This window comes from Mustela nivalis (genome assembly GCF_964662115.1).
Source record: "Mustela nivalis genome assembly, chromosome: 10".
NCBI lineage: Eukaryota > Metazoa > Chordata > Mammalia > Carnivora > Mustelidae > Mustela > Mustela nivalis.
Genome location: NC_139029.1, coordinates 18,810,680 through 18,837,497, shown reverse-complemented (window position 1 = coordinate 18,837,497; position 26,818 = coordinate 18,810,680). Strand labels below are relative to the sequence as shown.

Here is a 26,818-nt window from a genome sequence, read left to right as displayed (position 1 = left end):
AATGGCACTAACCAACTAGAACAAAGCTGGCAGTGCGGGTAAGCCAGACCTTCCGCGCACTCATCACAGGCCTCACCCCCAGACCCCAGAGTAAAGGTGGCACCGGACATCCAAGGATATGGCAAGAAGAGGGAAATCTTTATTTCAATTAAAAAAGGTACAGGACAGCAGACAAGCGGCCCCCAGCCGTGGACTGGGCAGATTTCCGGGGCCCAGCCCAGCTCCCCGGAGGTCCTCTGAAGAACGGTGGGCTGTCCCAGCCGGCTAGCTCAGGCCCTCAATGCCTGGGGCAAAGGGAACAGGCGTCCTCCTTGCATCTTACCTACTCAGGGTAGTGGGGATGGAGGGGCCGTGGGAACAGTGTCAAACCGGTTGTGCTTAGAACAGTCACCAAACTTGTTCAGCAGCGTCCTCAACCAACACCCCAGAGGCTCCTGAAGAAACCTGCTCGGCCCCAGTACGGCTATGCCTGATTCTGGAAGGGGGCAGGCTGTAAGGCCAGATTCCTGAAGAGTCTCGACACCTTACAGATCTGGGGAAGGGGACGCGAAGTGGAAGGGGGGCAAGTTTCAGCAGAGTATTGTATCATTGTGCTGACAGCTGCGATATGGCTTTCTACACTCTGGCTGGCATGGAGTGGGGGTGGGGGCCAAGAGGCCAGCCCTTGCCCCCTGTTGGAGTGGGGGGCTCTGGAGAGCACACGTGTGGGGTAGGCTTGGGGGCAGACCCTGTAGGCACAGACGGTGGCAGATGGGCCACAGGTTAGGCAGGTGGAGGGGCCGGGTGCCTGGCTCCCCTCGGGCCGCTCCTGGAGAGGCAGAGAGCAGCGGTCCTCAGGAGGTCCTTAAGCCCCCGCACACACTGGAGATCCCAGCAGGACAGCAAAGAAGGAGAAGAGAGAGGGTTAGCGGGCTCGCGAGGATGGGGCAGGGGGCCTGCAGCGTTGCTGGCGGGGACAGGTGCTACCCCAGCACCTGCCTCTTCCCCACAGAAGGGCCGAGGCTTGGGCGGCAGGCCACGAAGCAGGAGAGAGCTCAGCAGGGACAGAAAGCCAGGACACAAGTGTTAGTGACTAAGGGCTCCTGCACACCAGGACACCACCAGGACAGGCCCCAGCACCTCAGAGCAGGAAGGCCACCCTCTCCCCAACCTCACCCTTCACCTCCTGCTCGAGTGGGAGAGCGGCTCTGCGTGAAGCTACTTCCTCAGTCCAGAGCAGGGCTGGGCTCTTAGCCCCGCCCTTAGGCCCCGATCCTTCTGTTTGGGGGGGAAGCCCTGGCGGCCCTACCACCGCCAGCACACGCACCACACCACACACCAGACAGATGAATGGGCTCCACGGGGTTGGCGAGGCATGCGATGAGGATGAGATGGTGTGTGAGGGGAGCGGGCAGTGCTGGCTGACGGGGGAGGTACGCTCTTACCAGCTAACCCTCTGCAAAGAGGCCTGTTAGCTCCCCTCAGGCTGTGCAGGAGATGGCAAAATCCTGACAGGTGTCCTCCTGGGGGAGATACCAGAGAGGCGGGCCGGAGTTATGAGTTGTCTGGCTGGGCCCTGCTGCCCAGGTGGGGCTGGGGGCCGGGGAGGCTCTGACTCACAAACTGGAAACTACGGTCTCAGAAACGATTTCTTAGCTGGGCAGTCCCTGGGGATCTGAGTGAAAACATAGCAAGGAAAAAGAACTTGGGAGTCTCCAAGTCCCCGAGGCAGGGGAAAAACGGAGGGGACAAGGAGGGGCCAGGATGGCCTCTTCTTCCATGCCTATGGGGACCTCGCCCCCTGGCTCCACCTCAAGCAGGCAGACTCAGCCAGGAGAGGAGCACGTTAGCTGCATCTCTGGGCTTCCTGCCTCCTGCCTCCCCAGGAAAGACCGAGTTTGGCTGCCAGTTGGAGCCTCAGCAAAGAAAGAGCAAACAAAAACCAAACCAAAGCAAATCAACTCTTAAAAACAAAAATTTTATTACAAGCAGGAACAAATACTGGCTTAAATAAAAGGCACGTGGGAGCCCCCTCCTCTAGCCAGCTCCCTCCCCACTGTAGCCTGGCCCCGGGTCCTGACACTAGGGTAGAGCTGCTTCTCCCAGAGGGGACCCTCTGGGGTTGCCCTTTCTCAGCTGCCTGTGACCCATTAGCCTTTGCAGCAAGGAAGGGCAAGACGCGAGGACTTCCTCAGCGGTTTCCAAGGGCTTCAGGCCACCTGAAGGGCCGAGGAGGGGGTGGGACAATTTCCTATCTATTTCGACAAGAAGCTATAATTTCCAGCAGAGAAGAGACATTCTTTGAGTTTCTGACCCAGATTTCGGCCAAACTTCACTTGCCTCTTGGACCACCCTGCTCTTTCCTCCCTTTTCTCTGGACGAGGTCCTCCAGTTGGCAGAGACTCCCCCTCTTCTGGCCACTGGCACTAGGTCCCACACTCAGAGGCCAGAGGAGGGAGTGTGGCTTATAGAACGGCAGCCGCTCCCCATAGCCATTACCCCATCCACCACGCCCAGCCTCAGCCTGTCTGGGCAAGTCCCAGGCTTCCTAATGTCCGAAGAGGAAGCAAAGACAGGAGGAAAGGGGCTGAGTTGTGGCGGGAACCCAGGGGGCTCCTGTGATCAAGGCACGGGATCCCTGTGGCCATGGCTCAGGCTGCTCCTGCTGCTGCTGGCTGACGCCGGAGGGGGATGGCGGGGAGAGGGGCGGCCTAGGGGATGTAGGGAAGTGGGAGCCAGCCACATTCGTACAGGAGCACACGCGAACACACACACACTCACACTCACACGTTCACAGCCAGAAGTTCTCTTATAAATTTATTAAAACCAACTTGCCTTCTGATAATCCTTAACCTGGCACTACACAGATAGCAACGTGGCTGACTTTTTTTTTCTTCTTCCGTTTAAAAAAATGCTACGTAGAAAAGAGGTCTATAAAATTGTGCAAAATACCCAGCATTAATAAACCCATTTCAAGTATTGCCAGCATGAGTACAACCGCCCAGACCAAGAACCGACTTGGGAGAGAGATGGGGGGCCAGACTGGAATCTCTTAGAGAAACCCGCCACGGGCAGCAAGAGGTCAAGGCCCCCAGTTCCTAGCGTGCGGCCCAGGACCATGCAGGAGCTGAGGTTTTGGGTACCTGGCTGGCTGGTGTCGCTTCCTCTGACACAGGCTGTAGTCCACCTGCCCCCACCTCTGCCCTTTCTATCTGTACCCCCAGTTCTATCCTATTGGCCAACTCCATACAGAAAACAAGAACAAAAACAGAAGAACAATGATCATCACAGAAGGAATGAAGGAGCCCACACAGCACAGCAGCCCACAGAGGCGGCATCTTCTATAGCCTGCTGTCCAGAGCAGAATGCCCCTGGGTCCTGCTTCACCCCTAGGCCCCGGGCTGAGCAGAACCCAGCAGCGCCCCCACCTGGGAGGTATCGCACTCAGTCGGCTCCCTCACTCACGCGAGGCTTGCCCTGGCACAGCCAGAGACTTGGCAATGTCCCCTCGCAGCCTCAGGGTCCCTGGCCTCTCTCTCCTGTCACTCCTGCCACTAATCAGCTGAGGGGCATCTCGGGCCCAAGGCTGTGGGAACTTGGGTTTGGGGAGCAGAGGGTACAGCCATGGAAGTGTGGGGAAAGCCACGCAGGGTGGGAAATAAATACGAGAGTCTTTGGCAGCTCTGCTTCCCTTGGGTGGAATGGGGAGGGTCCCGGCAGGTGTGGAGGGCGGCAGGTGAGTGCGGAGGGGTGGACAGGCCAGCAGGTGGCGAGTGTGAGCCCAGGTCAGGGGTGGCCTCCTACCATGCTGGCGTCAGGCTTGGCTCCACAGGCTGGCTCATCGCTCCTGATGGGTGAGGGCAACACCGTGTCAGGCTCCACAAATCCCCTTCGGTCGATCAGGCTTCCAAAACACAAGAGGGGACACGTGAGGGCCCCTGCCCAACACCAGTGATGCAGGCCGGGGACTGAGTGGCAGAGTTCATTTCCCAGGCAAGGAAAAATCCAGTCCTACAAAGCCTGAGAAAGGGGAATTGATCTCCAGTTGAGGGTTCAAGACCCTTTCCTTCCAGAAAGGCCCTCTCTGCACTCTGGACACCTGGTTTTGGCCACTGGATTTATTTACTCTTCATTCCAAGCGGCCCATTTGGCCATCTGGCTGCCATAGAGCCAGGCTGAGGGGAAGGGGAAGAGCAGGATGAAAGAGCGAGACGCCCACTGTTACCGACCCTGCCATCGCAAGCCTGACAGAATCGGGGTGGGGGGATGGGGTCGGGTGGACAGTGTGTGAAGTCTCCATCCGCAGGGGCCACTGCAACATAACTCCTGTTCTGGCACTCTGGTGCCCCCTAGTGTGAAGACGGAAGGGCACTGCCCAGTGGGCCTGAGCCACCAGGGCTCTTCCTGCCAGGAGGGACCATGGAGGCCATCAGCACCAGAAGGGAGGGGTTGCTCAAGGGTGGCCAAAACATTTGTTGTGGTGATCCCTGGGGAAGAAGATAACAGGATATCTAATATTCTTCTTCTTAATATTTTACACTTAATTTTTTTCTACAATGAGCTTATGTGATTAACAATCACATAGAATTCTTTTATGTGACAAACGCCTTGAGTGCACTCTGCAGGGGATGGTGGACAGAGGGTTTCTGTGGTATGATGAGAGGTCTGCTGCTTCCAGAACCTCTTTTGAGAGCTGTGGACTCACAGGGCTGCCCCGCACTGGCCAGGCCAGGCCCTGCGACCTCTCTCTGGCACCCTGGCTTACCTGGGAGGTAGGGGGCCGCAGAGCACAGCACAGCAGTTGGTGATAACACTTTTATGGCTGTAGGGATTGACGGAGGCCTCACCGCCCCTCTTGCTGGACCACGAGCCTTTGATCTGCCGGCAGGAAGGAGGTCTGAGTCAGGTACCTCCTTTTGCTTCCATTTGCTTTCTATTTCCTAGAGGCTGGGAAAAACTGGTGAATTCTGAAGCCAGCTCTGGATAGATTACTAGAGGGAATGTGCCTTTAACCCGGGCTATTCAGTGAGTGTGGGGGACTGCTGGATGTGGGAGGGCCCTGGCAGAGAGGAAGAAGCCCTAATCAGAACAGAAAACACAGCCCAGCGAGAAGTCTCCAAAGGCAACCTTCTGGGTGCAGCCTCTCTTCTCTGGCCAGCCACCTACGAGTGAAGGTCGTGCAAGGGGCCAGGGCTCAGGCTGACCTGCCCATGAACACTGGCCCTGCCGCCGACACACTGATGACCCTGGGCAGGCCACTTCTCTGGATCTCAGTCCTCATTGGAAAAGTAGGGAACTCAGATAACATCAGTGGAGCATTCGATGAAATCCTGCCCATCTCTAGATTCGCGAAGCCAGCTATCAAAGGCCCCGGGGAGTTTAGCAAGGAAGGATACCTGCTTGGCTTTAACCCAGAGTTTTCCAAACTTTTTTGTCCATCACACATCTTTCCACTTAACCCCTAGGAACATGCCGAAGATCTAGAGACTGCCTTGGGAGATGCTGGCTGAGATCATTTCTGCTCAGTACCAGTCACCCAGCACACGATCCCCCAACAGGAGTGCTCAGTTTTTTTTTCAGAATGAGAGGCTGAGGTGAAAAAATGTACTTTCTGTTGGTCACGGGCCTCTGAGCAGTATGTGATGGCGGCCTGGGCACAGATGCTCTCAAAAGTTTGCTTTCTTACTGTTTGCGAGACCAGGAAGGTGATGTCAGGGCCAGCCCAGGGCTAGGCATACAGGGGGTGCTCAAACAATGCTTGCTGGTGATCTGCAAGACAGCCTCACGGTCCTGTCCTCACTGTTTCCCTCAATAAGGGAGCCCCACAGATACCTTGACAACCGTCACAGCTCTTCTGGCTCTAAGGGCAGTGTGGTGGGGGCACAGCAAAGCCCAACCTTGGCTTCTGGCCATGACCCTGGTTGTGTCCCTTTCCAGCTGTGTGACCTTGGAGCAAGTCACTCAGCCATCAAACGGGAGAAAAGCATCCCTTTTCCTTCTGCCTCAGAGTTGGCAAAAGGAACCCAAAAGAACTCTGGAAACCGTCACACGCTGGCCAGTGTAATGGCTTACAGGGCAGCACTGCCTCTGGGTTAGCAAGAAAGCCCGTGCCAAGGGCCCGAGGCATGTAGGGGCCTTAGAAGCCTGCACTGGGTCTCCCAGGGCCAAGCCATGGGCACTGGAAGGCAACATCTGGCGGCCTTCCGTCTCCACCCATGTGACCCCAGAAGCCCGAGAGTCAGGTGCACTGCGGCCGCCATAAGCCCCCTCACCCTGCCTCCTTCCCAGGACCCTGCCCAGGCATAGGGGTGGCTCCAGCCCTACTCACGTCTTCGTTAGTTGTCAGGTTGGAGGCGACGAGGTAAGTATGAAACCCTGAGAGGCCCAGGATGGACCAGATGGAGAAGAAGCAGATCACCAACTCCAGCACAGTGAGCAGGGTGGTCAAGGACCCACATGGGGACAGGGCTGGGAGCCTCCCTTGAGCCTGGGAGCTGGCCACGCCCCAGCTTTCTCCACTATCCTTCTATGAGCTATTTCCTTAGAAAGAAAAGGAGTTTGTAACCTTCCTGTCCGCTCACCACTTCTCAGCAGGATCAACTCCTGGTCCCTACGGAGGGCTTGAGAGCCCCTTTAAGGGCAGAATGGGTGATGGACAGCAGAGGGAAATGAGGATTCCAGGCACCAAGAAACCCACACAGGACACAGTTCAGGGAGCTTGGTGTCCTAAGGGAAGACAGGGACTGTGGCTCCTGAGAGTTCTCCGCCACCCCAGCCCCCTGATCAGGCCACTGAGGATCAGTTCTAGCCTGGGCGGGAGCAGAAGCAGCTGGAACAGCGGATTATTCTTGAGGACAAACACTGGCTCTATACCATTCCCCTGTTTCCAGGAGGTGTGGGGACCCACCCCAGTGAGGGGGCCTTGTTCCCACCAGCTGACAAAGGATATCTTGCTGGTGTCTCCTTCAGAGTGGAGAGGAAGTTGCTTCCCTGAGAGCCTGGGGAAGAAAAAAACAGGACAGGGCACAGCTCAGAGAGATGGTGACCGCAGCCCCTTGACTTGGCTGAGCTTGCCGGCCTGCCCCTCCCCGCTCCCTCCCACCCCCAGCCCCCACTCACGCAGCGTCAGGTGGGTGACCACACAGGCGAAGATGAAGGCCGTCAGGAATGAGAGGGAGAGAATAAACGCATAGAAGAAGCGGTAGTTCCGTCTCCCCACACAGTTGCCTACCCAGGGACAGTGATGGTCAAACCGTTCTGGAAAGGGGCCAGGGGAGATGGGTTAGTGTGCCTGGCCTGCAACCGGCACAGGTGTTTAGAGGCTGCATGCCACAGCTGGGGTTTTCCTCACCCCGACTCTTCTCTGCACCGGCCCACTCACAGGTCCTCGGATGCCCCCCACTTCTGGACCTTTCTGCACAGGTTCCTAGTGCCTCACATTCTCGGTCTCTTCACCTGGTTAAGCTGCATGTCTCATATCATGGATATCATGTGTCAGCTGCAAAGCCACTTCCTTACGAAAGCCTCCTCTGATCCCAGATGGGGGAGGGCTCTGTTATCTGCCCCGTGACTTATTTTTTGCAGCTCTTCGCCCATGTGTTTTCATACTTATTTATAATAAGTGGCCTGCCCAAGGACCCCTGCTCAACTGTAAACTCCATGAGGAGGCCTGTTTTGGCCTCACACTGAGCTGATCCCCAGGGTCCAGCAGTGCCTGGTACAAAGATCCACAAAAAAGTACTTGTTGCCTGGCCTATGACCCTGGCCACATGGACCAATGATCCCCATTCCTTGTTCTAGAACTAGAGGCCCAGGGAGGGGCCGGGCTACTCTGTCACTTACGGCAGGCTGGCATGAGAGGCTCGAGCAGAGGGCTGAGCTCACACCAGCACTATGTCCCCAAGGGCAGGGGTCACGCCCAGACTGGTAAGGAAAGTCCTCTGTGAGAATATGGATGACAAGCCCACTGCAGGCCTCACACCAGGGCCAGCACTCTTCACAGGGGGCGGGTGGGGCGGATTCTCAGGGGTGAGTAATGCTCACTGAGTCACCCCCTCCCCGCCTACCGTCATGGGTGTTCCCTGCTGTTCCGTCACTTGGGGAGTGCTGAGCTAATGTGAGGAGCTCACTGCCGAGGGACTGTGCACAGTCACCATGGCTCAGCTTGCCTGGGTCCTCCTGCATAGCATTTCCCTTATGACAGCCTCCCAGGGGCACACCCTCAGTCCTCATCAGGGCCGCGGGGCCTCTGACGGGCACAGAGACGAGACAAAACAGCCTCTGGTTCCCCAGCAACGACTGCAGTGGTGGGTCAGGAGCTTCCAATCCTGGCTCAGCTCTTCACCTTATCAGCTCGAACTCTGTTCCCAGATTCTTGTCCCTCCCAGACCCTGGAAATCAGATCAGAGTCATGTGGCTCCCTGCTGCCTCCCACTTACCCACACAGTTGTCACAGACACTGCAGTGTGAGGTCCGGGGTGGCCGAAACATCTTGCAGGTGAAGCAATACTTCAACTTGACCATCTGCCCGTTGATCATCACCTCCCGGGTCCGAGGCGGTGGCCGGTACGTGGAACTGCCTGTGTTATCTGAGGATGGGAGGAGAGGAAGATGGGGGATGTTCAAGCCTGGAGCCAGGAGCGCCAGCTTGGGTGGGAGGGGGCGGGTGTGAAGCCACTGTTGCTTCGAAGGGACAAGAGAAGCCTTAGGGAAGCTACTTCCTGGGAACAAGCCACTGGGATAAAATGCGGGCCCAAGGGGCGCCTGGGTGGCTCAGTGGGTTAAAGCCTCTGCCTTCGGCTCAGGTCATGATCCCGGGGTCCTGGGATTGAGCCCCGAATCGGGCTCTGTGCTTGGCGGGGAGCCTGCTTGTCCTCTCTCTCTGCCTGCCTCTCTGCCTGCTTGTGATCTCTGTCTGTCAAATAAATAAATAAAATCTTTAAAAAAAAAAAATGTGGGCCCAAGGCAGGGACAGATACTAAGATCCACAACCACCTGCTGAAAGCAGCTGTGTGCCAAGCCCTGTGCTAAAGCTTTACACACTGGCTCTCACAGTGCTGGCTTGACACAACTTTGAGAAAGAGCCCTGGGAAGACTTAGGGATATTAGAAATTTGGGAACTATTAATTTTCCTAGCTGTCATAAAGGAATTGTGGCCATGTGGGAGGCTGTCTCTAGATTTTGAAGATACATGTTGAAGTATTTATGGATAAAGTGTCTATAATGTCTATGATTTACTATGAAATGGCTTAATAAGAATCCTAAGTACAGGGGCACCTGGCTGGCTCAGTCAGAAGGGCATGTGACTCTTGATCTCAGGATTATGAGTTCTAGCCCCATGGCAGGTAGAGAGATTACTTAAAAATCTTAAAAGAAAAAAAAATCTTTAAAAAAATTAAAGAAAAAATAATTCTTAAGTATATATGATACAAATAAGAGGCATTAAGAACAACTATTGAATCTAGATGGTGAACATGCAGAAATTCATTGTATTTCCCACTTTTCTGTATGTTTGAAATTTTTCATAATAAAAATTTTAAGAGGTAATGGAATGCAGAAATATATTGTATTCATGGGTTAAAAAACTCAGCATTAGAAAAGGATTTATTGGGGCGCCTGGGTGGCTCAGTGGGTTAAGCCGCTGCCTTCGGCTCGGGTCATGATCCCAGGGTCCTGGGATCGAGCCCCGAATCGGGCTCTCTGCTCAGCAGGGAGCCTGCTTCCTCCCCTCTCTCTGCCTGCCGCTCTGCCTGCTTGTCATCTCTCTCTCTGTCAAATAAATAAATAAAAAATCTTAAAAAAAAAAAAAAGGATTTATTCTCCCTAAATCAACCTGTACATTTACATAATGCCAGTCAAAAATCCCAGTGTGTTTTTTGGGGTGGAGGGGAATGAAATTGACAAATTCAATCTAAAATTTATACAGAAATGCAAAGAACAAAGAATAGCCAAGGCATTCCTGAAGGGAAAAGCTAAAGGACCTACATGACTAGATATCAAGACTAATGATACGGGGCACCTGGGTGGCTCAGTGGGTTAAAGCCTCTGATTTTGGCTTAGATCATGATCTTAGGGTCCTGGTAACAAGCCCCACATAAGGCTCTCTGCTCAGCAGGGAGCCTCCTTCCTCCTCTCTCTCTCTCTACCTGCTTTTCTGCCTACTTGTGATCTCTGTCAAATAAATAAATAAAATCTTAAAAAAAAAAAAAAAGAAAAAAGAAAAAAAAGAAATGCTGATCAACAAAACAGAAAAGAGAATCCAGAAAGAGACCCGACATGTAAATGATCAAGGGGTTCATGCCAACGCCACAGTCACAATGACATGAAGGAAGATGGTTTTCTCCCAACAAACAGGGCTAAGTCCACTGTGTACACAGATGGGGGAAAATGTTTCTGTACCCCCATTTCCCACCAAATGCAAATTCAATTTCAGATTGTCATTCCAAATGCAAAAGTTTTGGATTAAAAATAATAAGAGAACAACTTCATGACTCTGGAGTAGACAAAGATTTCTGAAACTAAGGGACAAATAAATCATAAAAGAGCGATTTGATATAACTGCACTATGTCGAAATTAAGATCTTGTGTTTAGGGCAACTGGCTGGCTTAATTGGTGAAGAGTACAATACTTGATCTCGGGGTTGTGAGTTCAAGCCCTGTGTTGGGTGTAGAGATTACATTAAAAAAAAAAAAAAAAAAAAAAAGAACTTCTGTAAAGGACACCTGGGTGGCTCAGTCTGTTGAGTGTCTGCCTTCAGTTCAGGTCATGATCCCAGGGCCCTGGGAGCGAGTCCCACACTGGGCTCCTTGCAGGGAGCCTGCTTGTGTGCACACACTCTCTCTCTGACAAATAAATAAAATCTTAAAAAAAAAAAAAAAAAAGAACTTCCATTCATCTTAAAGAAGATTTGATTAAAAAAATGAAAAAGTGACCTTCAGAAGAGAAGCATATTTACAATATGCTTATTTGACCATGGACAAGGGATTTGTAACCAGAATATAAAAGAATTCCTATAAGTCAGTAAGAAAGAGCTCAGAATACTCAATTCAAATGTGCACAAAAGATTCAAGCAGGCATTTTATAAAAGAAGCTACCCAATGGCTAAGAAGCATTTGAAAGGGCGCCTGGGTGGCTCAGTGGGTTAAGCCGCTGCCTTCGGCTCAGGTCATGATCTCAGGGTCCTGGGATGGAGTCCCACATCGATCAGGCTCTCTGCTCAGCAGGGGGCCTGCTTCCCTTCCTCTCTCTCTGCCTGCCTCTCTGCCTACTTGTGATCTCTCTCTGTCAAATAAATAAATAAATAAAATCTTTAAAAAAAAAGAAGCATTTGAAAAGGTGCTCATGCTCATTCGTCATCAGAAACATGCAAATAAAAACCATCATATGTTTTTTATACACATGTACGAGAATGTCTACAACGAAAGAAAAACATTTAAAAATCAAGTATTGGCAAAAATGTAAAGCAACTAGAAATCTCATATAACCACTTCGGAAACCTATTTGGCATCAACCCCTGAAATTCAACATAGGCACCCCCAGCAAGTCTACTCTGAGGTATTTCCCCAATAGAAATGTGCATGATTTTTTTTTTTTTTTAAGAAATTTGCAAGTACACTCTATGCTCAATGTGTGGCTCAAACTCACAGCCTCGAGATCAAGAATCGTGTGCCCTGAGCCAGCCAGGCACCCTGAAATGTGCATGATTTGATGTGCCCCGAAAGACGTACAGGGATATTGACAGCAACACTCCCATAACAGACAAAACCTGGAACTACCCAGAGGCCTATCAATAGTGGAACACATTAACAAAATGTAGTATAGTCACACACCAGAGTTCTAGACAGCAAAGAATGAACGATCGTCAACCACACAGAGAATATTTACGTATCTCATAAATGTTGTGTAAAGTGAAGAAACCACACACGTAAGAACACAAAATGTTCAAAAACAACTGAAAGTAATCTACAGTGGTAGAAGTCAGAATCACGGTCACTCTTGGAGGGGCGATACTGACCAGAAAGAGGAACAAGGGGCCTTGTGGGATGCCGCTCATACAGTGTTTCTTGATCTGGGTGCCAATTACATGGGTGTGTTCCATTTGTGAACATTCAGCAGACAGAACACTTGGGATTTGTACACGTCTTGTAAGCCCATTACACTTCAGGGAAAACATATCAAAAAGAAAGTTTTAAGTAACTTGTCTGAGGTCACAAAGCTCAGATGCTGGCGAGCAGGAATCCGAATCCTGCTCTGCCATAGGCAAAAGCCCACAATTCTACCCACTGAGCCTCTTGGTCCCCCAGGCCTCAAAGGACCAAAGTCCTCAAAGCAGTGGCTCCTTCCTGGATAGAATTTTGAGAGTCGGTGAGGCTGCCCGTGATCCCGACCCCTTAGCAACACTCCCAGCCGCTGATTCCACCGGATCCACTCCCCAGATGGTACCTCCAGTTTGGCCATGTGCCTCCAACGCTAACTTACGAGCAGGCGCCTACCAGGTGCCAGGCACTATTCCAGGCGCTTGGCATGTATCAGTGAAGCAAACGGATTTGGGTCTCACATTCCAGTTACCAAACAGACTCTTGCTAGGCTGCTTGCCATTCCCCGAACCATTGCGTGTCTAAAATGGAGCTAAACACCCGAACATTTTTTCTTTAAAACCAGCGGCAGGGTAAAGGGCAGGGGTGTGAGGATGGTGGACACACTCTGAAAGTTGGTTTTGCTTCTCCCTGGTTATGTGACATGCTGAAGTTAAGGGAATGTCTCTGAGCCTCGGTTTTCTCAACTGTAAAATGGAAGCAACAGGTAGAATAGAGCGTGCATCCTGGCCTCACCTCTTACTGGCTGCGTTTCTCCCAATATCATTTGCTAGATGTCTGACCTGGCCAATCATTTACTCTCTCTGTGCCTGTTTCTTTGATCACCAAAATGGGGGTAATAATAGTACCGCTGGGACGCCTGAGTGGCTCAGTGGGTTAAAGCCTCTGCCTTCAGCTCAGGTCATGATCTCAGGGTCCTGGGATCGAGTCCCGCATCAGGCTCTTTGCTCAGCAGGGAGCCTGCTTCCCCCTCTCTCTCTGCCTGCCTCTCTGCCTACTTGTGATCTCTCTCTCTATCAAATAAATAAATAAAATCTTAAAAAAATAATAGTATCCCTATCGTAGGGTTGTTGTGAGGGTTAAATTTATTAATATACAGGAAGTAGCACAAAGCAAAGACTCAAAGTGGACAGAATTACGAAGAGAAAGGAAGAGGCAGCACTTCACTGAGCACCTACTATGTGCTGAGCATGGTGCATAGTGTCTCCTTGAGCACTGAGAATGTCCCAGGAGCTAAGGCTATCATTACTCCCTCCAGGTTACAGTTAAGAAGACCTTTTTTAGTGAGGCGAAGTGCATACTCAAGGCCACTCCCAGCTAGGAAGTTGGAAGAACCAGGATGTGAACCCAAGTTTCCAAAACTTGGGTTGGAGGTCTTTTTGTACATTTTTTTTAAGATTTTATTTATTTATTTGACACAGAGATCACAAGTAGGCAGAGAGGCAGGCAGAGAGAGAGAGGGAAGCTGGCTCCCCACTGAGCAGAGAGCCTGATGCGGGGCTTGATCCCAGGACCCTGGGGTCATGACCTGAGCCGAAGGCAGAGGCTTTAATCCACTGAGCCACCCAGGTGCCCCCTTTTTTGTACATTTTTAAAGTGTCACAGTAAGTGTTATATAATCCTGCCTGGTTCCTTATTTCTGCACAAGCCAAGAGCTGGAAAGAACTTCAAAGAACATATAACACAGCTCCTAGCACAGAGTGGACAGTTGATAATGTCCCTTTACTGCCTGCCTCTCTTCTAACCCCTTCAGTTCACAAATGAGAAAACAGGACCAGAGAGGTTAGGGAAGTTGCCCAAGGTCACAGAGCCACCGAGGGGCAGAGGCAGGGAAACTCTGTTCGGAGACCTTGTGCAGACTGTTCCTTCTCCCTTACCCCTTCCTGGCCAGTCGCTAGGTCTCATCAAGATCTTCCTTCATAGTCTTTCACTCTCCTCCCAGTACCCAAACCGAGGCCAGGCCCCCATCACCAAACAGCTTCCCCAGAAGGCTCCCTGCTTCTAGCCCCTCTGCCTTCAACCCCCCTTGCACACACCACATTTCTCTAAATTACCCCTTTTGGGTTACAAGCCTTCACTGGCCTCCCACAGAAAGGACAGCTTCCTGTCGTGACACTAGGGCCCTCCACAGTTGGGCCCGACCTTTGCTCCTGGCTTTTCTCTCACTGCTCTTCTCCCTGAGTCCCTGCAGCCTTGGCTTCCTACCCCTCTTCCAATCAAGCCCTGGCCCCTGCCTGCTCCTTGTTCACCAGGACTCTCCTGGTCCCTGTCCAGTCTTCCAGCGGCTTGTCCAAGCACTGCTGCCGTGGAGGCTCTTGTGCCTGGCACAGAGCGCCTGCTCCCTGCGGGCCTATGATCGGACTGCGGTGTGTGGTGCTGTCTCACCACCTAGACAGCACGCCCCCTGAGGGCAGGGATGGGGAATTCACTGGCCCTCCCCCGGGCCTGTGAACCATGAAGGAGCGGGCACAGAGGAGCGAATATGTGTTCTGGACTTGGTCAGGCCTGAGGTTCAAATCCTGACCCTTCCATTTATGAGCTAGTGCCATGAGGGAAGTTTGAGGGAAGTTTCTGGACCTCTGTAAGCCTGTGGATGCATCTGAAAAAGCAGACAAGTAACTGCCTAGAAGGCTCACGGAAGGATCAGAAACAGTATCTGGAAAGGAACCGGCACTTGATAAGTACTTACTAACAGCTATCCTCAGAGGGGTCACAAGAGACGGGCTCCAGGGTCTGCAAAACTAGGTTTGAATCATGATTTTGCTACCCACTTGCTACCAAAGGAAGTCCCTTCACTTCCTGGAGCCTCGATTTCCTCATCCATAAAACGGAGAGAAGACCATCTCTGTCTCACAGGGCCGTGATGAGTGCTCAGTGAGACGGCGCAGGACAGCCCTGAGCCTGGCACTAGAGTCACAGTCCTGCCACACAGTTCATTCCGGGACACTCCAGCATGCAGCATTCTCCAGCTCTTTCCAAAACTCTTGATGCTACTCCAGACCCAACATGTAACCCTACCCCATGGGCCCCAGGTCCAGCTCCCATCCCTGCCCACGGCTGGCTTCCAGGCTCGGACACAGGATCTGGAGCCGGACGGACATGTGGCCCAACCACAGTCACGGATGTGATGTGGGTCAAGTGGCTTCACTTCTCTGTGCCCTCATCTGCTAAAAAAAAAAAGGGACATCATCAAACTTGCCTCCTTGTGTTGTGAAGGAAGACGAAGCAAGAACTCAGCAAGGGAGCTTATTAGCAAAACATCTAGCACTGGGTCAAAGCTAAAGGAACACGAGCCATTATTATTATCATTCTTTCTATGAAAAAACTTATATTCCAAACAACTTATTTACCAAACTTCAGAACCCAGCTCATCTGTGAGTGAAGGGCAGCCACAGACCCACCTAAAGAAAGAGGAGAAAATTTCCTGGAATCCTCCCTGGGTTCCCACAGGCCCTCAGGCAGGGAGGAGACTCTGACCAGCATATTGTGGCCTCCCGGGCCAAGCTTCCTCCTCTTGAGAACTCGGAGAAAGAGGAAGTGAAGCTCTCGCACACCCAACTTCCTTGGGTGCTAACAGTGGGGGGCGGGGGAGAGAAAGTGTCCTCCTAGAGCAAGGGAGTCCCCAGATGCACTCAACAATTTGGGCTAAAGGAGGCTTTGCAGGGATGCCACTGTGGAGACAGGCTCCCACCTGGGAAGAAGGCAAGCCACTGTCGCGCTGTTTATTCTCAGGTCAGACCATGTGGACCAGGACATGGGTCTCATCACCACCAGGCCTCCATCCCAGACCCCGTCTCCTCCTCAGACCCCGCCTCCACGCACCAGGACCCGTCCCCTTGCTCTTGACCACAGGGCTCAGCCTCTTAAATTTCCATAGAGAAAAGCAATTTTCAAAGTACACTGATATGCCCAGATGCTCTGGGCTGTGCAAGGGGGTCTGCACCCACATATTACAGGTGAGGAAATGGACTCCGCTTTAGTATGTATTAGGTGGGGCTGGAATTAGAATCCTTGTCCTCCGAACGTTCTCTCAAACACTACCAACTACTGTGTCACGATAGTGTACAAGGTCTGGGTGGCAGGTGAGGGGAGAAGAGGCAAATACATGCAGATAAGTCAAATATGGTTCCTTTAAAAGATTGTTTTAAGGGGCTCCTGGCTGGCTCAGTCAGTACAACACGCAACTCTTGATCTCAGGGTTTTAAGTGTGAGCCCCACATTGGGTATAGACTACTTCAAATCAAATCAAATTAAGTGAAATTTTGGGGCTCCTGGGTGGCTCAGTCGGTTGAGCATCTGACTCTTGATCTCAGCTTGGGTTTGTTTTTTTTTTTTTAAGATTTTATTTTTTTATTTACTTATTTGACAGAGACTCAGTGAGAGAGGGAACACAAGCAGGGGGACTGGGAGACAGAGAAGCAAGCATCCTGTTAAGCAGGGAGCCCGATGCGGGGCTCAACCCCAGAACCCTGGGATCATGACCTGAGCCGAAGGCAGACGCTTAACGCTTAACCTGAGCCACCTGGGTGTCCTACAAGCTCAGGTCTTGATATCAAGGTTATGAGTTCAAGCCCTGCTTTGAGCTCCATGGCACGGAGCCCACTAAAACAAAAACAAAAAACAGAGAACAAAAACCTTGAAAGATAAATTTATAAAAAAATGAAATTTAAACATAAATTAAAAATAAAAATTAGGAGAAAATGGGTGGGGGAGGTATGCTTGGCTGGCTGTCAGTAGAGTATCTGGCTCTTGATCTCAGGGTTATGAGTTCAGGCCCCAGGTTGGGCCTCGTGCTTCCTTTAAACTAGACAAAAAAAGCCACCTTTGCTTTGTTCACCCAGTCTAGAGAATATTTGTTGAAGAAAAGAAGGAAGAATAGTGAGAGATGGTATCTCTGCCAGAAAGGAATCTAAGATCTTCTCCAAGGCTTTCTGCCTTAGGCTTTGTCCCAAGAAGTAAAAAGGCCCTTTCACGCCAGCAAGGCCTTCCTGCTGCCTTGCAGGTGGGACTCGAAAGCCCCTGGGGATGTGGTCAGGAGGGGCAAGGCTGATCCTCAGTGAACACCTGGGAGAAGCCAATGACTTGCTCCGAGAAAGTTTCCCCCTCACCCAGGGGCATGCAATGGGTCTCCCCACCCCAACCGCAGCCAGTGGAGGGGGGCAGGCTGGCATTTTGCAGTCAGAGCCTGATGGCTGGCTCTGTGACGGAAGCCCCGGGGCTGGCAGGGACCCCAGCAGCTGGCACGAGCTACTGAACAGACTTTAGCGAAGGAAGGTTGGGATTGCCACCTGCTTTGCTGGGTCCTGACAATTGGTGTTCCGTTGCCCCCACCTGTGTAAGAAACACATGCAGGGCTGTGGTCCCCCCAGCTTCTCGGTCAGCTACAGTGCCCAGGCCGTGGGTCCCTGTAATCCCCGCCTGACCGTTTCTGTTCACTCCAGAGGTTTACCGAACGCCCACCACCTACCTACCGCTGAGGGACAGGCTGGAGGACACAAGAAGAGCTTGGCCGGAGGGCAGAGGGAGTGGGTAAAGTGAGTAGTTAGAGTTGGCGTGAGAGGCCCAGTGAGTCAAGTCCGGTAACTCTGGGGCCTGTCTGATCTCATTGTGAAACCTGGCCTGGCCACTTGCTGGCTGGTGACTTTGAGGAAGCTGCCTAGCCTCTCTGAGCCTCAGTTCCTCACTGGGTAATAACCCTATCAGACTTGGGAGATAGTGATGCAAATGAGAGATGAAAAGCTCATGGATTAATGGTATTACTGGTGTCTATACTGAATACCTGGTGGCATTCAAGGTATTGAATACCTGGTGGCATTCAAGGAAGCAACAAAAGGGGAGGCCCAATTAAGCCGGATCAGGAGGAATGACCCGGCGGGCTCACCGGGGAGAGAGGGCAGGGGGGCTGCGTGAACACAGGCACCGACTGCGCCCAGCCTGGTTGAGGGGTCCTGGGGGCAGGGGCAGGTACACTGAGGTTGGCCTTGAGCCTGGGGCTCGTTTTCCAGAGGGTGGAAGAAGATCTATTTCCTTTCACAGCACACATAACACTGATTCACGTGAACAGAAAGTTATTCCCTTTTCAATTTTCTTTCAAGCCTGTGACTCCATCAAGGGGAAAACTATTAACTTCTACTACCTCAAAGCTGTGATCAGGCCTTATTTCTGCAGGCAACTATAACCACCAAGAATTCTGTAACATTGTTATCTTTGGTTTTTATGATTATGTTCTATTCAGAGTAAGAGGATCTCTGCTTACAAGAGTGATATAAATTTTCCTTGTTAAGATACATTTAAACACAAGTCCCTTATTAAACACAAGTCCCTTAAAGGAAAATACTGAGGAAATGAAGGTACAAGATGAGAGACAAAAGGGCAAAAATCATAAAGGCTGGACCCAAATGCCCAAACTTCAGGAAATGCTGCTGAGGCCACAAGGGAGTCACCCAAATTCTAAGCCAGGGAGGGCTAGAGCCAAATCTGGGTCTTGGAGAGAGAATTGTGATTGCAGGAAGAAGCCAGGTGCTGGGGCCTGGTCGGCAGAGCCAGTCCAGCAAGCAAATGAGGCAGGTCTGCCCTAGGGCAGTGGGCTTCAGAAGGACCTGAGGGAGAAACTTTGGCCCAGATGGGCTGCATCTGTGACCTGCTGGGTGGTGGCGGAGGGAGAGGCAGCCTTTATGCGTGTTCTGTGAGCTGTAAACGTGTCTAGGTCAGTGTCTGTCACTCCAATCTGGATGCTTCTGTCGTCTCCCTTCAGACTGGGAACCTCTTGTGGGCAATGTTAGCTTACCTCTTTTCCAACTTTCCAGAGCACCTGGACTCTATATGGCCCTGTAGGGTGACCCAGCTGCATGGCTCGCCAGCTGACAAGTAAAGATCTCAGACCAGGGTGACCAACCACCCTGGTCTGCCTATGACTGAGAGGTTTCCCAGGACACAAGGCTGGGAGGAGCTGGTCAGCCCACCTCAGACAGTCTTTGCAGGGTGGCAGCCTTGGGCTACAGCCTGTTGGGCTGGCGTTGCTGGCCTATGGGGCCAAAGTGAGAAGCCTACAATTTGCATGGGCCCCGGTAATCATCAGTTCAAGTTTGCATGAACAGCACCATCCGCCTCAGAGCTGGTCCCCAACCTTCTCAAAAAGACTTAGTGACCTTAGTCCTCTTTGAGAAAATATATTTCATTCTGATTAGACACCTCCTGGCCCCACCCTCAAATCTGGCTCCTGTTCAAGTTTCAGAGTTCAAAGGCCTCAAAGATGTCACTTTCCAGGCTTGGCAGCTGTTCTCAAAGAAAGTCTCCAACCCTGACATTTAGGGCCTCACGTGACTATTTCCACTCCATTCCCCAACCAGAACTTCTCTAATTCTCTGAAGTGTTCCTCAGAACACCTCAGAAGAGAAAGCAAGGGGTTTGGGAGTCAAGGCACATGGTCCGTCTCCGTGCCTCCACTCCCTGGCCATGTGCCAGCTTGCCTCAGTTTCTGCATCAGCACAGCAGGGCTGCTGGGAGGATTTGTGGGGATAATGGATGGGAAGCACTCGGTACAGGGTCAAGCACTCCCCACACATGGGGGATTACAGCTGTCATTATCACCCTCACCGCTCCCAGCAGGCCAGAGGATTCCAGGTGGCCAGATATCCAAGCTCAGGCTGAGCCGGAACATAATCGTGCCCCAGGATGAGCCCCGAGCTGGAGGGAGGAGAAACGGGCTGCCGCTGGGCAGGTGGACTGCTCAGGTCAGCCTGGCAGATTCAGAAGGAGCAGAGTTAGGTCTCGGGGGCCAAGTGGTGAGGGGCCTAGGGTAAAAGGGGGAGAGGAAGCTGATGCAGGCGGAGGAAGACAGCGCGACCCAGGGTGTGGCCAAGGACAGGCCTAGACAGAGGAATGAGAGGAAGAACAAAGAGCGAGAGAACCTCCTTCCCCTTCCTGCCCACCCTCCCAAGTTGCTCCAGGGAACCAGCAGAACAACCTCCATGGATGGATGCCTCCGACTCTTGACATCTATAGGCTACTGGGTCTCTTCAAGGCCAGTTAGATGCTTAAAAGCCTGTCTGGAAGCCACCCTGTTAAGGGAAGGAACTGACCGCAGACCGGAAACCCCTGAGGTGTGTAAACAGCCACGTCACTTCTCCCCAGGAAGGAGCTGGGGTGCAGCAAGCCAAGACTAAAATCCTGGCCCCAGCACCCAGCCTCCCAGGGGGACTCGCACGGGTCTGGGAGGAATCAAGGGCTGTCTGGGTGCCTGGGAGCATGGGTTCTCTCTAGCACACCAGTCCTCCTATTGTTGCTTAAACACATCAGCTTGTCCACTGCTCCAGGCTTCATTTTCACTGTTTCCGGACTGCGTATTACTGGCTCCCATCACACCATTCAGGGCTCCTGTCAAGTACCACCTCCTCCTAGAAGCTTTCCCGGATCGCCTACTCTAAATGAGCCCACTCCCTACACCAGATACCTCCAGATACCCACGCAGCTCAGTCCCTCATCTTTCCAAACCTTGTTCAGAAGTCACCTCCTTCACAGAGCCTTCCCTGATCACCCTATTTAAAACCATATACCTTCCCCCCAGCTCTCCTCCTTCCTCCCTGCTCTTCTCTTTGACATCCTAGATGTTTAACTGTTAACTGTCCTTCTCCTGCTGGAACGTCAGCTCCAAGAGGGCAGGGGATTGCTTCCTCTATTTGCTCACTGCTGTATCATCAGCATCTGGAAGAGGGCCTGGCACATAACTGGGGTTCAACCGATGTCTGCTGAGAGAATGATTAAGTACACAAATGTTTAAGGGCAGAGATTCTGGTCAGACTGTATGAGATCTCATCCCAGCTCCTCCACCTACTGGGTGATCTTGGGCCGCTTACTTGACTCCTGTGAGACTCAGTGTAATAGTAGAAAGAGACTAACAACAGTCCTTGTCTCATGGGATCACGGAGGGATTCAAAAGATCATGCATGTAGACAGGTGGAAAGCCCGCCCGGCCCCCGTGAGCACTCAGAACTAAGCTGGCGGCCACGGCAGCCTGCACTTGCCAGCGTCTCTTGCTAAGTTGCTCACTGGTTTAGCACGGGTTTCCACTCTGGGGTCAGCTCCAGCCTGCCTTACTGACTACCATGCCCTCAGTCTCTGGCAAGGTGTAGGAAGAGAAACTCAGGCCTCCTCTCAAATCAACGAGTGAGGAGCTGGGAGAGTCGGAGGCTCACCGATCTGTTTCTCCAGGGCCGCTGCCTCACAGACGGTGGCCCGGGGCAGGATCCCGGGGTCGGTGAAACTTGTCTGCAGCAGGCAGCTCATGACGAAGAAGAAGAGGATGGCAGCGATGATGGGGATGGCAAGGGTCAGCTGGCGGGCCAGGAAGGGACAGCTAGAGAGAGAGAGGAAGAGAGAGATGAGCAGATACCCAGAGGGCTCCCTGGGGCACAGGGTTACAGCACCTGGCAAGGTGTTGGCATCCCAGAAACACCACCTCTCTGCAGAGAGGCATCCCGGAAGATGACATCTCCTGCACCACGTCTGTGCAGAGAGCCATCCAGGAAGATAGACAGCTCCTAGGCCAGTGCCTAGAGCAGACATCACTAATTGATCCTTGCACTTTCCCTCTGAGCCAATTGCAGACATGAGCAATAGATCCCAGCACATTTTTTTTTTTTAAATGAACTAAGGGAAGGGATCTAGATCCCAGCACCCTTAACCCCTGCACTTAGCTGCAGTCTCAGAATCCTTCTAAACACAAAGCTTCAGGAAGCCACTACCAACTCACTTGAGTTGACCATCCATGACAACGTTCACTCACTCACTCACTCCGCAAATATTTAGCGAGGTCCTCGGTATGCCAGGCAACACCTTCCCCAAACAGCAGTGAGCAAGAGCATTGTTCCCCACCCCCCATGAGGCTCCGGGCTCCTGGGGAAAAGAGACCTGTGAACGGAGAGGAGCCACACAGGACCGTGTGTGCTAACATGGGGAAAAGGAAAACAGTTGAACAGTCAGGAAAGCCTGGCTGAAGGAGCTCATGCCTAAGCTAAAATCTGAAGAATGGGAAGGGTCATCAGGGGAAGGGGGTTAGGATGAAGAGCACAGTCCAGGCACTGCCACTGTCCTCCAAGGGCTGGCATCTCAGGTTGGCGCATTTAGGTCGGCGCTTTCAGGTCCCCGAGCCTAGCTGGTTTGGAGAACAGCCTATGCACGAGCTGACTTTGAGGCCTACCCACACGATTAACCTCTGTCCTGTGCTGTCCTCCCTCCCAAAGCGAGAGTGGCACCTGATGGGGTGAGGGCCTCCTACTCGGGAAATGACAGGCTGTTGGGAGGCCAGATTCAGCCAAGGAGCTGGCACAGCTGCGGAAAGCAGACGTGTGGACATCTGCACGCTCTTTCCAGAGCCTCCACTGCCAGAGGCTCTAGCCTCCAGAGAGGCCCTTCCCTTGAAGAGCAGAGACTGCCAAGATCAAGAACTCCAATGATGGGGCACCTGGATGGCTCAGTGGGTTAAAGCCTCTGCCTTCCGCTCAGGTCATAATCCCAGGGTTCTGGGATGAAGCCCCTCATCCGGCTCTCTGCTCAGCAGGGAGCTTGCTTCCCCCTCTCTCTCTGCCTGCCTCTCTGCCTACCTGTGATTTATGTCTGTCAAATAAATATATAAAATCTTAAAAAAAAAAAATACCTGAAAGACTTAAAAAAAAAAAAAAAAGAACTCCAATGGCACCACACATTCTGCTCTGAACACCTGAGTGGTCCTTGGGTCTGAGCCTCAAACAAAGTTGGGCTCTCTGTGTCACCTACATCACAATCAACCAGTTTATAGAAAGCCAGGCTCTTTAGGGGATGGAGACTTACAGTCTGAGACTTGTAGAACCCTCAGAAACACCAAGTCCTGGTCCTCTGATTTTATAGAGGACTCTGAGGCCCACAGCCACATCCAAGGTTATCTAGCCAGCCACTGACAGGACTAGGGCCTCTGGGCCCTCCACAAATACTCTGCATTCATTCAACAAGTATTTCCTCTACTGAATGCCTACTACACACCAGGCCTGTTCCTGGCACTGAAGACACAACAGTGAGGGGAAAGAAGTCCTGCTGTGGTGAAGAGACAGGCAACAAACTGGCAGAAAGTATATACATAGTATGTTCAGATGGTGGCAAGTGCTTCCAGAGAATCAGCAGTTAGGGAAGAGGGATAAGGGGGGGGCAGTTTGTTATGTTACAGAGACAGTCAGGGAAGGAGGGAAGTGAGGGAATGAGCCACTGACACTATCTAAAGAAAGCCTATTCCAATCAGTGCAAAGGCCCTGAGGCAGGAATGTGCAAGGAGGCCAATGTGCCTGGAGGAGGATGGGAGGAGGGCGGGGAAGTGGGAGGAGAGGGACAGAGATGAAGCCCATTATCAGGGCTCTGGCTCTTATTCAGGAGCCACAGAGGATTCCAGGAGGGGACTAGGAGCTGACTTAGAATTAAAGGGGCGCTTTGGCCTCCGTGTGGTGTGGGAAGTGCAGCAGAAGGCAGGCACCCTGCTGTCAGCCCTGCACAATAATCTACCAAATCAAACAATGAAATAAAAGAAAAGCCCTAGAGAGCCATCTCCCTTTCCCCCAGAGCAATGCAAGAATGTGGGCTTGCTCACATTGTTCCCTCATGCCAGGTCTCTACGGAGGTTTCACCCCAGTTCAAACCCAGGGGTGCTCTCAGCCCAAACCCAAACCCTTCTGCCAACTCCACCAGCCCAAGTGAGGAAGAGCAGAGACAAGGCGAGATGATTCACAAGCCCTCCCCAAACCCAGAAGTCATCCTTTCTCCCTTCTCTTGGGCAAAAATCCGACACCAGCCAAGATACCCATGCAGCCCAGAGAAGATCCCGTTTCTGAACTGACTGAACCCCACGCTGCAGGGTCACGGGGGTCAACTTCCTCCCGCCCAGGCTGCAGCCCCAGGAATACTGGAAAAGGAACTCTCAAAACACTCATGGGGGTCAGCCCACTGAGATGGATCCGAAACTTGGCTCAGGGAACATGCTGGAGGCTGAGGGCTCCCCAGGGCTTCCGCTTGCTACATTATCCTGGAACTTGTTATCCACCCTGACTCCGAAAGCAAGGGGGAAAGGGAGAAGCTAATTTGTACAAAGTTCTCACCGTGCTTCAAGGGGAAACCCAAGGTTGCAGATACATGATCTGGCAGCTGGAAAGGGTCTCTGGGGGTGGTGTCTTGTGGTAGTCTTAGTGTGGCCACAGGCCCTTAGGAAGTGCTTTATGTTGAAGACAACAGCTAACAGCAGCAGCCAGCATGAAGTGCTTGTTCCTGGTCAAAAGCTTACACATATAACCTTGTGTCACACTCATGATGACCTATTATCAACCCCATTTTATAGATGAGGCCACTGGGTCTCTGAGGTGGAAGGACTGCCCTGAGGTCACGCAGTCTGCAGATGGGGTGTGGTGGGGCTGGGACTGGAACCAGGCCCACTGGGTCCAGAAATGGAGCTGTTCACCACACTGCAGCTAAGGAAGACCACAAGAGATGGAGAGAACAAGGAAGGGAAGTGTGAGTGTGTGTGCAAAGACTCACACTGCAGATGGCTCAAGCTAGAGACCAAGTTTCCCAAGCTGGAAAACTTCTGACACGAAAATGTGACCCTAGGGAGTGACAAGCATCCCCTCCTCCAAAGAGATACTGTGTGGGCCAATCCTGGGTCACTGGGGATCAAAAGCCCCCACGGTGGCATATAAGACCTGTCACACCAAAGCACTCTCGACTTTGGAGAAGTAACAAGGTCCTACAGCTGTTCTTGCAGTGGGACAGGCCGGGGGTATGCTCCAGAATGTTTGAGAAGGCAAAGAAAACCAGGAGGTCAGAGGTGGGGGGTGGCAGGGGCTTGGCAAAGTTGCAGGGAAGGCTGGGAAGGGCTGGGGATACTAAGGAAGGTACTGGAGAGGGAAGGGAGGCCTGAGAGGCCCAGAGCTGTTTGGGAAGATTGCCTGAGGGCCTAGAGGGAAAAAGACTGAAGGGAAAGCGAAGGGGAAAGGTGTGAGTGTAGAGAGATAACAGGGGACCACAGACAGCGCCAGAAGGCAGCTAGATTTGTTATGGGGAATATAAAGCCAAAGGACACGGAAGAAATTCAGAAGTTGTCTGGAAGGGCCAGAAAGCAAAGTCACCTGGAGGGGTCGGAAAGAAGGGGTGCACAAGAGATGGTCCAAGGGAGAGGTGAGGGAGAGGTGAGGGCGAGGAGGTCCAGGAGGCCTGAGCCAGGTTCTGAGAGGGCACAGAGGATGGGGCTGTGGAGGGATATGGGAGGGTGGTGCTCCCGGCAGAGGCTGGCAAAGGCAGTGTGCCAGGAAAAGGCAGGAAGGATGCGGGGGGGCGGGGGGGGGGGAGCGGCCAGAGGCTGGGGCATCCAGAGGGGCGAGGGAGGATGGGGTGTGGGGGTGTGGGGGTAGGTGGAGAGGGCCCAGGAGGGCAGAGGAGAGATAGATATGCAAGGGGACTGGGAAGGCCTGGGGGTAGATCCTGAGCGGAGGGCACAGGCCCCGGAGGAGCTGGGAGGCGAAGGTGGCTGGCAGGTGCAGGGAAGGGTGGAGCCCCCGGGGATGTGGGAGAGGGCCGGGGGCCCAGCGGAGGCCCAGAGGGGCTGGCGTGCCCACGCAGGAGCTGGGCAGGAGGGGTGAGCGACAGGGAGCTGAGGGGACCGGAGGGGTCGGGGCTTCCGAAGGGGCGGGGTCGGGGCGCCGCCGGACTCACTCGAAGACGAAGAAGAGGACGGTGGTGGTGAGGATGAGCAGCAGCGTGAGCGCGAAGACGCCGCCGTGGCCGGCCAGCATGAGACGGCCGCCGCAGTAGAAGCGGTTGCGGCCCGGGAACACCTCCCACTTGCGCCGCGGGCGGCGGCCGATGCTCCCGCTGCCGCTGCCACTGCTGCTCCAGCGCGGCGCGGCGGCGGGCGGCGGGGGCCCGGGGCCCGGGCCGGGGGGCGCGGCGGGGCCGGGGCGGCGCGCCCCAGGGGAGGCGGGCGGCGGGGCGGCCCCGGGGCTGATCTGCTGGTACTCGCAGTCCTTCATGCGGCCGGCCGCGGGCCTCGCCTCGGAGCCCCGCGAGCCGGCCGGGCCGCACCGGGACCGGGGCCGAGCGGCGGAGGCGGTGGCGGTGGCTGGCGGCGCGGCGGCGCGGCGGCGGCGGCGGCGGCGCGCGCGGCGCTCGGTCGCTGGGGGCGGTCCCGCCGCCACCGCCCCGCCCCGCCCCGCCCCCGCCCGGCGCGGCCTCCCGCCGCAGCGCCCCCTCCGCCTGGGTCCGGGACGGCGCTCGCGCGGGGCTGCGGGGCCTTTCTCCGCGGCGGGGCCCTGTCCTGTCTCTGCGGACTCAGAGCAGCGGCGGTCCCCTCTGCCCGACCACGGTGCTGCAGATGCGCGTTCCGGGAGCTTTCTGTTGTTTTGCAGGGAAAGCATTTGTTGGGGTCCCTTGTGTGCCAGGCACCTTGACGAACGCCGGGATTCGAGGGGTGGACTTCTGAATCCACTTCTGACACTCTGTAGTTCCAGGGCCAGGCTTCGCCCAGCTCTGAGGACGGACTGGATAGGTATTGGCAGGGGGGGAGGGGGGGCAGGCTGGGGTAGGGGTGGGGACAATCTGCTGTGAAACAAATCCAGGGGCCTGGTAACGACTGTCTTGAAGTTCAAAGTGCCTTGCAGGTGTGTGTGGCACAACCTCTTGCCTCCCTCAGCCAGCTCTGTGATCGGGATCCCGACCAAGGGTTTTCTAGGTATTA

At 53.4% G+C, this 26,818-nt stretch overlaps 1 protein-coding gene and 1 long non-coding RNA gene across 8 annotated transcripts in view; both read right to left on the bottom strand.

Annotated features, from left to right (window-relative positions):
• The window catches only part of LOC309841656, a 963,915-nt gene that overhangs the window by 682,934 nt on the left and 254,163 nt on the right, over positions 1-26,818 (bottom strand). The window lies entirely within an intron of this gene.
• ZDHHC18 (zDHHC palmitoyltransferase 18) lies at positions 118-26,220 on the bottom strand. Of its 7 annotated transcripts, none has more exons than XM_082684886.1 (10): positions 25,798-26,219; positions 21,270-21,430; positions 8,418-8,567; positions 7,099-7,236; positions 6,929-6,977; positions 6,308-6,410; positions 4,745-4,857; positions 3,784-3,883; positions 1,425-1,502; positions 118-861 (listed from the first exon to the last, which is right to left on the bottom strand). In XM_082684886.1, the coding sequence occupies exons 1-9, from the start codon at positions 26,112-26,114 to the stop codon at positions 1,461-1,463; spliced, it is 1,173 nt and encodes a 390-aa protein (XP_082541012.1). In that variant the 5' UTR covers positions 26,115-26,219; the 3' UTR covers positions 118-861; positions 1,425-1,460. The 7 variants fall into 7 exon arrangements, with proteins under 7 accessions (XP_082541012.1, XP_082541013.1, XP_082541010.1 ...); XM_082684887.1 differs by having other exon boundaries at positions 118-284; XM_082684884.1 differs by lacking the exon at positions 1,425-1,502.

What these genes read in the sequence shown, in the direction of transcription:
- ZDHHC18 (XM_082684884.1), bottom strand. Translation starts at nt 26,114, where the DNA reads ATGAAGGACTGCGAGTACCAGCAGATCAGCCCCGGGGCCGCCCCGCCG. An exon ending in GGCCCTGGAGAAACAGATCG is followed by an intron (nt 8,568 to 21,269) that starts GTGAGCCTCCGA and finishes TCCCATCCTCAG; the next exon opens with ATAACACAGGCAGTTCCACG. An exon ending in CCAAGCCTGACGCCAGCATG is followed by an intron (nt 862 to 3,783) that starts GTAGGAGGCCAC and finishes TGGGATCTCCAG; the next exon opens with TGTGTGCGGGGGCTTAAGGA.